General features: G+C 44.9%; 1 protein-coding gene across 1 annotated transcript in view; it reads left to right on the forward strand.

Moving 5' to 3' along the window:
- Window positions 1-1,298: 1,298 nt before the first annotated feature.
- Window positions 1,299-13,355, forward strand: part of AKAP12 (A-kinase anchoring protein 12) — a 121,193-nt gene continuing 109,136 nt past the window's right edge. The window contains exon 1 of the mRNA XM_023206148.1: window positions 1,299-1,665. Coding sequence (XP_023061916.1) covers window positions 1,504-1,665 — 162 coding nt within the window. The 5' untranslated portion in view covers window positions 1,299-1,503. The remainder of the gene's footprint in view (window positions 1,666-13,355) is intronic.

Raw genomic sequence — 13,355 nt, forward strand, 5'->3', positions numbered from 1 at the left:
ACACCAACTTTCTACAAAATTGTACTAAATCTGAGTATGAGATATTTATCTGGAATTTCGTGTGAGGATTCCAAAAGTTTCTTCTTTTCCTCTTTTTTTTTTTAACAGAATCTTGCTCTGTCGACTAGGATGGAGTGCAGTGGCACAATCATAGCTGACTGCAGCCTCGAATTCCTGGGCTGAAGTCATCCTTCCACCCCAGCCTCTTGAGTAGCTAGTTGCGCCTGGCTAATTTTTTAATTTTTTGTAGAGACAAGGTCTCGCTGTGTTAACCAGGCTGGTTTCTTCATTGCTAATGGAGATTGCAAGTATTTGTGAAAACTGGGGCGCTCGGTTGTCAGTTACAACTGGAATAAATTTTTTTTCAGCCCCAAAGCCTTAATGCTTTGCTCCAAGCAATCCAGCTACAAATTTAATTTAGTTCAAATACTTACTGATTGGCTGCCATGTTCATATAATAAATATTACATTCAAGGGTCGGAAAGGAAAGGATGCAAGCCACTTGGACTGATATTATTTCAAGTCTTCATCTTTTGAGAAAGGCTGGTGGCAAAGGAACAGATCTATGCTGTCATGTCTCAGCATCGCCCAGAGGTGGCCTGGATGCGTAACCTCCAGCACAGGCCCTCAAAGAAGGACAGGCACATTTCCGGTAACAATCTCTTTTCCCCCGTTCCCCGGGGAGAGGGGGGCGGCTAGCACTGCTGATGGCATCGCCTGACATCACTTGTTCCGGAGGATAGGAGAGCGTGGGCCTGCGTGGCCCACCTCATCCGTGGCCTGACTGCGTTAACCTCTCGGTTCCCTGCTCTTGCCACGTGAGGTGCCCAAATATGGTCGGACTCAGGAGGAGCCAGGGAGCGCTTGCCTTTCTCCTGCTAATGGGGAGGAGGCTGGAACAAATGTTTGGAGTTAAACACAATCTGCAGGAAAGCAAATGGGGACTCGGGCTCGCTCCTGGGCGAGCTGAAAGTCGGCTGCAGCAGAAGCTCCTGCCTTGGGTGATCCATCATTTAATAAACCCCAGAGAATCCAGTGTCCCCAGCAGGCTTTTTGCTCCCCTGCTCTCTTGCCTTCTGAGGCCCTGGGTCGTCCTCGCAGCTCTCGTCCCCCTGTTAGAAACGGGAGGCGCCCGAGGGCCGGGTGGGCTGCTGCCTGGACCTGGGCTGGCGCGTCGCAGCGCCTCTGGTCCCGGCAGCCTGGGGGCAGATGCTGCTGCAAGGCGTGTCTGGGGCTGTGCTCATGTGATGAAGCGAGGGAAAAACCAGGGGGAGGGGGGCGGAGGCTAAGAGGTGGCCTTTTTTTTTTCCGCTTTTCTTTTAAGGAGTTTGCCGCGAGCGCGTCTCCTTCATTCGCAGGCTGGGCGCGTTCGTAGGAGGCTGGCGGCGAAGGAAGGCGCTCTTAGGACCTCGCTGGCGCGCGTCTTTTGGCTCTTGCCCCTGTCCCTGCGGCTTGGGGAAGGCGTAACCCGGTGGCTGGGCGCGGGAGAAGTGCGAAGGAGCCATGGGCGCCGGGAGCTCCACCGAGCAGCGCAGCCCGGAGCAGCCGCCCGAGGGGAGCTCCACACCGGCTGAGCCAGAGCCCAGCGGCGGCGGCCCCTCGGCCGAGGCGGCGCCAGACACCACCGGGGACCCCGCCATCGCTGCCGCGGACCCCGCCACCAAGGTATGGGCGCGCCGGGCCACCTGCGCCGGGAGGCTGGGATCTTTGGGGTGGAGGTGGGAGGATTCCTCCGATTTCCGCCGAGAGAACTTCCCGGCCCGTCCAGCCCCATCTGCAAACTCGGGAGCGCTAACCCCTCTTTGGAGGCTTTTCAGGGTCTTTTGCGCCGGGGCGGGGCCAAAGCAGCGGCGAGCGCGGCGGGGGGCTTGCGTCTTTGTCGCGGGTCTCCAGGGGAGGCGACTGCGCCATCCGCAGTAATAACATCCGCGCCCTGCCCACGGCAACTGAGCCTTTCTCCGCACTCTTCCGGTGGAAGCCATCCAGCCCGAGGCGGATGAGCCGCGCTGGGGGATCCGTGGAGAATGGACCCCGGGCCGGGCCTCCGAAGCTCGGAAATGGGGAAAGTCAGCTATGTGGCCAGGACGCGTGGTGGAGCCCGCCGGGTAGCCCAGGCACCCTCAGGTTCCCCGCCGTGTACCGCCTTGGATGCCAGCGGTGCCTGGAGCGAGCGGGTTTGGTACCCAGTCCTGCGGCAGCGGCCCGAGCAGACGCCGCCTTCCCGAGGCAGAGAAAGCCTGGTGTGTAGCTCGCTCGGAGCCAGGGAAAACCTGGGCAGGCGCTGCGTTTCCAAAAGGAATGACAGGTTTCGCAAACCAGCCAGCGCCCTCGCGTTTGCTCAGCGCTTTGCCTGCGGACTCAGTTGGCCAAACACACACTAGAGTGGCTAGAAGTTCTCGAAGGATGCGGTCAGAGTGTAGCGAGCATTCCGGGTACTCTTCCCTGGACGCAGTGCTGAAACGACTGCATTTTATCGACTTCAGTCTTAAAGGCTGTAATATTTCTTGTGGGCCAGGACAGCCGCCAAGACTGTGGCTTGTTCTGGTCGTGGTATTTTAGATCTGTTTTCCAGCACGTGTGTTCATTAGCAAGGCTTCGCTCTACTGGTTTTGTGATACCCTTGTATCACAAAGGTACCCTTGTGATACCTTGTAGAAAGATGTGGATAACCATGCTTAATAGTTAAATTTGCCATGTGTCAAATTTGAGGATAGAGTACGTGAGTTATCTCAGGAGGCGTGGATGTTTACAATATGAAAAAAAAAAAAAGGAACCTACAACCATGACCTAGTTGCCTTGACCTCCTTAGCTGTCCTAGTCTCATTTGGGCTGAGAGACTGCTCTTAATAATATAGTTTTTGCCTCCAGTCTTTGATTCATAACTACTTGTGAAATCCATGGTCCCTAGATATTAAGTACTAACTGTGCCTCTGCTATGTAGATTTTCTAAGAGATGCTTAAGCTTCTGGCCCAAGGAATGTACTATCCTTTTGAGATCCAAGTCGCATTTTAATACTTACTGTATGCACATAATGTTTTGATGCCAGCTACTGTCAAAGTGGCTCGGTAACCAGTGTTGAGAGTCTAGTGATGAAAATAATTTTAAGGTATAATTGCTAAAAACTTGCAGTTGGGTGACATTCCCCCCCCGCTTTTGTACTCCTTCAGATCTTAGTAACTGTTCACCCTGAAAAACGGGATTTAATCCCTTCCCAGTAAATTTGAATTTGTTTATTTAAAAATATTCTTTCCATTCTCTTTTTTCTTCTTCCATAACCTTATCCTTTTCCTCTTTCCAAGTTGCCAACTGTCTTGAAGCAGCCAAACAACCTCCTTTTAAAAAATCACTTAAATGACATCCAGAATATCATTGAACTTGTTGGCATACTGCCCAGTTATCAATTTGGAGACAAATCAATACACTTACATGTATCCTTGGAATGTATTTAGTTTTCATTTCAACTAGCAAAATTTATCACTCAGGCTTTGAACACAAATGTCTTTCCAAAGGACTCCCTAATTAAGAATGACTCAGCACCATGGCCCTTGCCTCCCCTCTTCTTATTAAGCTCCAATTCCTGACCTCCAAGTAATCCCATCTCCCACTCTAGGCTCCCTGGCACCATGGACCCGTCCCAGCAGTTTTCACATGTGTGAGTTTAGTGTTCTCCTGGCTGTTCTGAATGCTTTGCAGGGGCAGGGAACATGCCTGGTTGTGCTGACCAACAGTGTTCCTTCATGTGTGCCATGCTGCCTGGCACAGAGTCGGCTCTCAGGAATACTTGTGGAAAGAAGAAGGGGTGATACTGGCTTCTTGGTTTTGCTTGGAGAATATCAAGTTAGAGAATACCTTGACCTATCTTGACCTATCTGCTTTTACTACAATTTAACCCTGGATCATCTCATTATCACGTGAGACTGATTATGATAGTGACTAAGTCAAGGCAGTCTGTTTGGTTATGAATAGATCAAGTGAATAGTTAGACCAAAAACCTCAGATGTAGGGGCTTTGGATTCTGTTTCTCTAGTTACAGAGTGGCTTGTTAGCATTGTAATTTCAAATTGGGTTTTATCTCAAATAGACAAATATGTTAAGTGCATATGGCTCAAATGAGACCATTTCATACACTGAGTTACTTAGGATTACGTCTTGAACTTTCTTGATGTGTCTATGGACGGTTGGGGAGGTTTAGGCAAATACATTTTCCCCTCCTTGGATAGAATGTGATCATTAATTAAAGGTCGTGGGCAGATCTTTTTCTATCTAATAGCTGACATATCACATGCATGCTATCTATTTAGCAATTGGATTTACTTTCTTTTTTTTCTGCGAATTTTAGTTACCAGTTACTCACTAAGTGCCCTTATCTGAACAGACAATTACACTGGTTGAATTATCACTTGTGTTAGGTCAAATGGAGATTTAAACAAGATTTTCATTACCCAGGCTTAATATTTAGATGCACTAAAGCAGAAGTCTTGGTTTTATCTATGGTGCATTTCCATAAAATGGAAGGAGTCTTTATCTTCTATTCAATCTTTTATAATCTTTATTTTTTCCCTTAGATCCAGAGATAGACTGGAAATCTTTTACAATCTTTATATGTAAGATCCGGGTGGGGGCGGGGTGAGGGGGAATGGCTTGATCTGTTATCTGCTAGGGTTTAATTTTGAGACATGGCCGTTTCGCAACTGCGGGGTGCAGGAAGATTAGACGACCTGAATGCTGGTGGTAAGTAAAGCCTCACACTTCACATTATTCCTTAATTGTCTGTTTTTAAAAATTTGTCTTAAAAAAATATTAAGGTGGCAACATATTCAGGTGGCAACATATTCAAGTGGCAACAGAGCGTGGGGTGACCAGTGACAAACTGACTTCCATGTCTCTGGCTAATCTTGATTTTTGGAGCCAGGCTCCAGACTAAGTCTGGACAATCATAATTAATTAGCCTTCCTATATTTATTGCCTGATCAATGATTTCAATGCTGGACATTGAACAATGGTCTGTCGCAACAGGCTGAGGCCATTGTCTATGGCAGGTGGGAAGATGGGGGCTCTTGTTAGCTCCAAAAGCTGTGGTTCCATTTGGTTACAAGAGCCACGAATCACTAAAATATAAAGATGTACTCAAATAGAAGAATCCAGTGTCTGAATGGTAAATTTAAGGATGTGTTTGACTCTTGTGCATTAAAACAGACAATTGGCTGCGTGCAGTGGCTCACGCCTGTAATCCCAACACTTTGGGAGGCGGGCGGATCACGAGGTCAGGAGATCGAGACCATCCTGGCTAACATGGTGAAACCCGCCTCTACTAACAAAAAATTAGCCAGGCATGGTGGTGGGCGCCTGTAATCCCAGCTCCTGGGGAGGCTGAGACAGGAGAGTGGCGTGAACCCGGGAGGCGGAGTTTACAATGAGCTGAGGTTGCGCCACTGCACTCCAGTCTGGGCGACAGAGCTAGACTCTGTCTCAAAGAAAAAAAAAAAACAGACAATTGAGGCGGCCAGCTGCATTTCATAATTCCTCCCATAAGCTAGGTCATATGCTTCCTCCTATTTGCCACTTTTTTAACAATAGAAATGGAGAATGAAAATGGCCTCAAAGTGACTACATCACCAGTGTTACACAAATGGGCCCTCTTAATAGAGGGATGTTTCTGTGTGTGTGGCTACCTGTATTCCTGTGGATTTTCACCAGATTATAAGAGCTGCTGCTTTCTGACTAGAACAGAGACCAAAAATTGGAGATACGGATGTGGAGATGATTCTTTTGGTTACTGATAGACTGTGGGAATCGCAGGGCTTCCCTTAAATCCATTACAGCTTATAGGCTAGTGGATCAATTAGATCAGTGGAGATTTTCACTTGAAATATTTTCTTTTATGAAGAAAAGGCCTTGAAATGTGCATCCTCTTTGGGTTGACTAATTTCTATGCCTTTACAGCTTTAAGCTGATATTATAAGATTATTCTAGTTTGGATCTTGTAAGATAATTAACAAGATGGAAATAAAATGTTTTGTTTTAAAAAATACTAGGAAATTATTTCTTCTCCTTTGTCTTCATTAGTTTTAATACATATTCAGTGCTTAAAGAACACCAGTGCAGGAAAACTCAAACTAAATGGCATCATCCCCCGTCCCTGTAATTCTATATGCAGTAGCCATTCGTGAAGTTAGAAATGAGAATTCATAGCACTAAGCATTCTAAGAAAAATTAAGCCAGTACGTTTATCTTTTGGGGGGAAAAAAAACAACTAAATTTCCTTGAACCAAATTATTTTTTTTTTTTTTTTTTTGAGAGTTTCACTCTTGTTGCCCAAGCTATAGTGCAATGATGCAATCTTGGCTCACTGCAACCTTTGCCTCCCAGGTTCAAGCAATTCTCCTGCCTCAGCCTCCTGAGGAGCTGGGATTACAGGCGCCCACCACCACGCCCAGCTAATTTTCTGTATTTTTAGTAGAGACGGGAGTTTCACCATGTTGGCCAGGCTGGTCTCAAACTCCTGACCTCAGGTGATCCACCTGCCTCAGCCTCCCAAAGTGCTGGCATTATAAGTGTGAACCACCGAGCCCAGCCTGAACCACATTCTTAGTTCTCTTATAACCTAACAAAAATTACAATTTAAAATAGGCTTCATTTTAAAATACAATGGAAAAATATGAAAAAAGCTGGGGGAAGAAAGAAACATTATATTGAATAAACATATATGCCTACTGTCAATAAATTATTTAAAAATCTGTAATTATAATTATTTTACTTGTCTATTTAGATCTTGGGCCATTTTTCTGCAAATTAAAACCCTATCAGAGAATGTAAGAGTAGGATTTCATACCTGTAATTATCCCTTTGTTTCCTTCTCATTCGTATATCTAATGGGTGAAGATATTAATAATTAGCAATAAACCTCAATTATACATTCATACCTTCATATTTCTCATGAATAATTAAGTTTACTTATTTGAAACAGACTGTATATCTGACATCATCACTCTTGAATTGTAAAGGCTTAATAAGATCAAAAGCATTTGTTTACCCTTATTAAAATGATTTTTATTTAAAGTCATTACATAGCAAAGTTCATTTAATGTTTATTTTTAAAAAGTATTAATGATTGAGAACTTAAATTTATAAATAGGGTAAATTACTTACAAATTTTAAGTAATAATTTGAAGCCAATATGATGGCTTCTTACCTATTCTTTCAAAAACTTCATGCACATGAAAGTGGATAAAAATGGCACAGTCTTTTCCATTTAAGAAAAAGATCATATCACATGCAGATTCTGCAGCTTTAGGTTTTGGATGTCTTTTCATATCAGGACATAAATAACTGCCCCCATTCTTATTAATTTGGGTGCATAAATTTCCCTTTTATGGGTTGAAGCCCTGTAATGATTTAACCAATTCCTTGAGTTTATATTTAGATTGTCCTAGTCCATAAGTGTAATTGCTGAATTGTAAGCTTTATATGCATTTAAAAATTTAACCAGGCCAGGTGCGGTGGCTCACACCTATAATCCCAGCACTTTGGGAGGCCCAGGCAGGTGAATCACGAGGTCAGGAGTTCGAGACCAGCCTGGCCAACATGGTGAAACCTCGTCTCTACTAAAACTGCAAAAAATTAGCTGGGTGTGGTGGTGGGTGCCTGTAATCCCAGCTACTTGGGAGGCTGAGACAGGAGAATCTCTTGAACCTGGGAGGGAGGTTGCAGTGAGCTGAGATCTCACCACTGCACTCCAGCCTGGGCAACAGTGCAAGACTCCGTCTCAAAACAAAAACAAAACAAAACAAAACAAAAAAACAAAAGATTTAACCCTTCCTAAATTGACTTTCCAAAGAGGTTCTACCACTTTGCACTCCCACCGTGGAGATCAGCACTCGTTTTCCCATGCTTTACTTCATGGGTATCAGATTTTCCAGTACTTGTCAATGTGCTAGGTGAAGAATGGTACCTAGTTTCCTTGGTGCCTTTTTTTTTTTTTTTTTTTTTTTTTTTGAGAGACGGAGTCTAGCTCTGTCTCCCAGGCTGGACTGCAGTGGCCGGATCTCAGCTCACTGCAAGCTCGGCCTCCTGGGTTTCCGCCATTCTCCTGCCTCAGCCTCCTGAGTAGCTGGGACTACAGGCGCCCGCCACCTCGCCCGGCTAGTTTTTTTGTATTTTTTAGCAGAGACGGGGTTTCACCGTGTTAGCCAGGATGGTCTCAATCTCCTGACCTCGTGATCCGCCCATCTCGGCCTCCCAAAGTGCTGGGATTACAGGCTTGAGCCACCACGCCCGGCTCCTTGGTGCATTTTTAACTGTGAAGTTGAATGCCTTATCATGTCTCTTTGCCGTGTGCTTGCCATCTGATCATGGTTGTCAAAGCATGAAAGGCTTTGGTTTGTTTTACTGTTAATTAATTTTCATTTTCATTTTATTTATTTATTGCTTTTGAGATGGGCTCTCATTCTATTGCCCAGGCTGGAAAGCGGTGGTGCAATCTTGGTTTACTGCAGTCTCAACTCCCTGGGCTCAAATGACCCTCCTGCCTCAGCCTCCTGAGTAGCTGGGACTACAGGCACACACCACCGGGTAGCTGGGGCTACAAGTGCACACCACCATGCCTGGCTAATTTTGTTTATTTTTTGTAGAGACAAGGTCTCACTGCGTTGCCCAGGCTGGTCTGGACCTTGTGGACTCAAGTGATCCTCCCACCTCAGCCTCCCAAAGAGCTGGGATTACAGGTGTGAGCCCCCACACCCAGCCCAATTAATTTTTAAAGACTTTTTTTTTCTGTGTGAGGGTTCACACCTGTAATCCAAGCACTTTGGGGGACTGAAAAGGGAGGATCACTTGAGGCTAAGAGTTCAAGAGTGGCCTGGGCAACATAGCAAGTCCCCATCTCTACAAAAAATAAAAAATTTACATGGGTGTGGTGGCGTGTACCTGTAGTCCTAGCTACTTGGAAGGTTGAGGTCAGAGGTTGCTTCCACCCAGGAGTATGAGGCTGCAGTGAGCTGTGATCATGCTGCTGCACTACAGCCTGGGTGACAGAGCAAAACCCTATCTCTATTTAAAAAAAAGGCCGGGCACGGTGGCTCACACCTGTAATCCCAGCACTTTGGGAGGTCGAGGCGGGCAGATCATGAAGTCAGGAGATCGAGACCATCCTGGCTAACATGGTGGAACTCTGTCTCTACTAAAAATACAAAAAATTAGCCGGGCGTGGTGGTGGGCGCCTGTAGTCCCAGCTACCCGGGAGGCTGAGGCAGGAGAATGGTGTGAACCCAGGAGGCGGAGCTTGCAGTGAGCCAAGATTGCGCCACTCCACTCCAGCCTGGGCAACAGAGCAAGACTGTCTCAAAAATAAACAAACAAACAAATAAATAAATAAATAAAAGATTTTTCCCCCTGAAATCACTCAAATTGGAAAAAAGCAAGTTCAGGAATAAAAACTCAGCTGGGGTAGAGCAGTCTTACTCTTCTTTGCTCCTTTTCCTTTCCAAATTAATGAACCATCTTTAAATTTATTTACTTGGAGAATGACCTACTTCTTAAGCTATCATTTTTAAAATTTCTTCTCTTGGAACAATCTAAAATAATTTAGTTGCCAGAAATTATTTTATGGTCATGATCCGTGAAATGTTGAGATCAGGGGTTGGAAGCAGCAGAAATCCACCTCTTGGGAAAACAGTAGGGTGAAGGCTCACCCGTGATCCTCTCCCATTCTCACGGCAGACAGCCTGGCTCTGTTAACTGGATGGTATACACGGATTTTCTGAGAAAAACGTAGGTTTTCAAAGCACAGGAAACCATCTGGAACACTGGGACACCCTTAGGTGCCTCTTAATACAAGTATTCATTTCAGGTTCAAAGCTTTTTGTCTTCCCTATGATTTCTCTGCAATGTTTTTTTAAAATGGGGGAACCCTATAGTTTCACTCTACCTAATCTTAATCCCAGTTATAGCAACATATCAGTTTCATGTTTGATTTCAAAATGAAATAAACCAAAATTTAAGAAGGAGAGATTACTACAGTTTATTGGCTGACCATCTATTTGTTATGTGCAATCTCTGCAAACTGGGAGTACTGAGGGATTAAATTTTTCCTGGTTCCCAAACCTCGTGGTGCTATTGAATCACCTAGGGAGCTTTTCAAAGACACATACACCTTATTCTGGATTTATTGAATCAGAATCCCAGGCGGTCTCAGGGTCTGGGATTCTGTGATGTTTTTTTTTCTTTTTCTTTTTTTCTTTTTTTTTTTTGAGAGACAGGGTCTCACGCTGTTGCCCAGGCTAGTCTTGAACTCCTGGACTCAGGCCATCCTTTGGCCTCAGCCTCCTGAGTAACTGAGACTACCAGCTCCTGCCACTGTGCTGGGATTCTGTAGTCTTAAAATGCTCGTCAGATGTTCTAATGTGTGGGGTGTGGGCTCCATTACCTTAAGGGAGGGGAAAGAGTAGGCGTAAGAGCTGAATTGAATAAGAGTCAGGGAGAAGTTCAGGTCTAGGTGACACTGGGCGAGAGCGTGCGCAGATTTCACTGAGATTGGAACTCGTGTGGGTTGAGAGGGAAGGTTTCAGATGATGGGAGAGTAGGCATTTTGCTTCACACAGCTGGAGGATAAAATAAAGGAAAATATTTCTTCCACATAATTTCATTCCTTTGTTTGACTATATTAAAAAGTCGGTTGCTGGCCGGGCACGGTGGCTCACTCCTGTAATCCTGGCACTTTGGGAGGCCGAGGCGGGTGGATCACGAGGTCAGCAGTTCGAGACCAGCCTGGCCAACATGGGGAAACCCCATCTCTACTAAAAATACAAAAATTAGTCAGGCATGGTGGTGCGCACCTGTAATCCCAGCTACTTGGGGAGGCTGAGGCAGGAGAATCGTTTGAATCTGGGAGGGGGAGGTTGCAGTGAGCTGAGACCACACCATTGCACTCCAGCCTGGGCGACAGAGCGAGACTCCGTCTCAAAAAAAAAAAAAAAAAAGTGGGTTGCTCACGGAGGCTTTTCTAAATAGATTGTGCCATCCAAGGTAGGTAACTGTTCAGTGAAATACCCCCATCCTTACCGAGCCAGAAGCTGTGACTTTTCAGTGTTCCCCTTCCATCTCATTGCCTCTTAAGCCCTCTTCCCTTATTTATCAATTTAAAACTTCTCTTTTGCTGGATAAGTAGACAGTAGCTAAGGGCTTAGTTTATGGCATTTGACTGGTCCAAAAATCTCTAAAGAAATCTTAAAACCTATCAAGTTGTTGAATAATAGAGTTCTGGCTTTCTCCGCCACTTGCTTACTATTCAATCTTAAGTTCATAAATATTTCTTTTTTTATTTTATTTATTTATTTATTTATTTATTTATTTATTTTGAGACGGAGTCTCTCTCTATCGCCCAGGCTGGATCTCAGCTCACTGCACTGCAAGTTCTGCCTCCCGGGTTTACGCCATTCTCCTGCCTCCCGAGTAGCTGGGACTACAGGCGCCCACCACCTCGCCCGGCTAGGTTTTTTTTTGTATTTTTTTTTTTTAGTAGAGACGGGGTTTCACGGTGTTAGCCAGGATGGTCTCGATCTCCTGACCTCGTGATCCACCCGTCTCGGCCTCCCAAAGTGCTGGGATTACAGGCTTGAGCCACCGCGCCCGGCCTATTTATTTTTTAATATAAGACAGACAAAGTCTCACTGTGTTGCCAAGGCTGGTCTTCAACTCCTGAGCTCAAGTGATCCTCCTGCCTTGGCCTCCCAAAGTGCTGGGTTACAGGGGTAAGCCATCCATGCCTGGTGTTTCACAAACACTTCTTTACTAGCTTCTGTTCTCCAGGAACTGTGCTAGGAACTGGGGAAACAGAATTTCAGTTCTAAAAAAGTTAAAATTCTCCTTTTCATATGTTTAGATCTTTATTCTACTAGATAATATTATTTTATGTCTAAAAGGAGAAATCTAAGTTCATTTTTATATGGGTTACCTATTGCTCCAGTAACATTGATTAAAAAGTTACGTCTTATTAAAACTCAAGTTTCCATATATCCATAAACCTATTTATTGATTTCCTTTTACTTGTAAATTTTTTCTGCTGTGTTACTTGTGCAATAAACTGAAAGCATTGCGGGAGTGGCTAAATATCTGATCAATTATAATAGCAAGCCCATGGTTTAAAATAGTTCTGTATTCTACATCTCAGGTGTTACCCTTGTCTCTTTCATGGCTATGCTGAGTTCATACATATATAAATACAGACATGTGGCTGGTGGGCATGGTGGCTCACATCTTTAATCCCAGCACTTTAGGAGGCGAAGGTGGGAGGATCACTTGAGCCTAGGAGTTTGAGATCAGCCTAGGCAGCATAGTGACACCCCGCTGCTACAAAAATTTTTAAAATTAGCCGGGTGTGGTGGCACATGCCTGTAATCCCAGCTACTTGGGAGGCTGAGGTAGGAAGATCACTAGAGCCTGGTAAGTTGAAGCTGCAGAGAGAGACCCTGTGTCAAAAAAATAAATAAATAAGGCTGGGCGTGGTGGCTCACACATGTAATCCCAGCACTTTGGGAGGCCGAGGCGAACAGGTCATTTGAGGTCAGGAGTTTGAGACCAGTCTGAACAACATGGTGAAACTCTGTCTTTACTAAAAATACAAAAAAGTTAGCCGGGTCTTGTGGCACATGCCTGTAGTCCCAGCTACTCAAGAGCCTGAGGCAAGAGAATTGCTTGAACCCGGGAGGCGGAGCTTGCAGTTACGCCGAGATTGCACCAGTGCACTCCACCCTGGGAGACAGAAGGAGACTCCATCTTAAAATAAATAAATAAATAAATAAATAAAATAAGAAAATGGGAATCAGGTGTCATTTTAAGCTTAACTTGTTTTCTTGGTATGTAATAACATTCATTAAAAGCGGTTAGATATTTTCTAACCACGCACCATATGAGCTAGATGCTTTGGGAGATAAAGAAATAACATTACTGTTGAGCACCTCATAATTGAGATGAGGTGAGGCCTTTCTAGATGAAATATTCAACAGCAAAGATTCCAATAAGGTGGCTAGGTAATAGAAGAATTGCTGTTAGTACTACTGTAAAAAGAAAATAATTTTTGGGAAATTGTTCTAGGCAGATAAAAGGCCATTAGTCAGGAAGTCTTCTGGTACAAGACATTGAGTTGGTAGTTCTCAAGGAAACAATGGAAAGAGGCTGAATTGCAGCCCATCAGTGTTAAGAGCTGCGGAGGCAATAGAGAGCCACCGCCGGCTTTTGACAAATAACAAAACAAAGTTTCAGAAATACCAGGGGAGTGCATGATGAACTCCTGGGAGACCCTCTTGTATAAGGCGGAGATAACATCCACACAGTAAAGTGGTGGGAAGTGTGACTAGAA

This window comes from Piliocolobus tephrosceles, chromosome 5 (assembly GCF_002776525.5).
Source record: "Piliocolobus tephrosceles isolate RC106 chromosome 5, ASM277652v3, whole genome shotgun sequence".
Taxonomy (NCBI): domain Eukaryota; kingdom Metazoa; phylum Chordata; class Mammalia; order Primates; family Cercopithecidae; genus Piliocolobus; species Piliocolobus tephrosceles.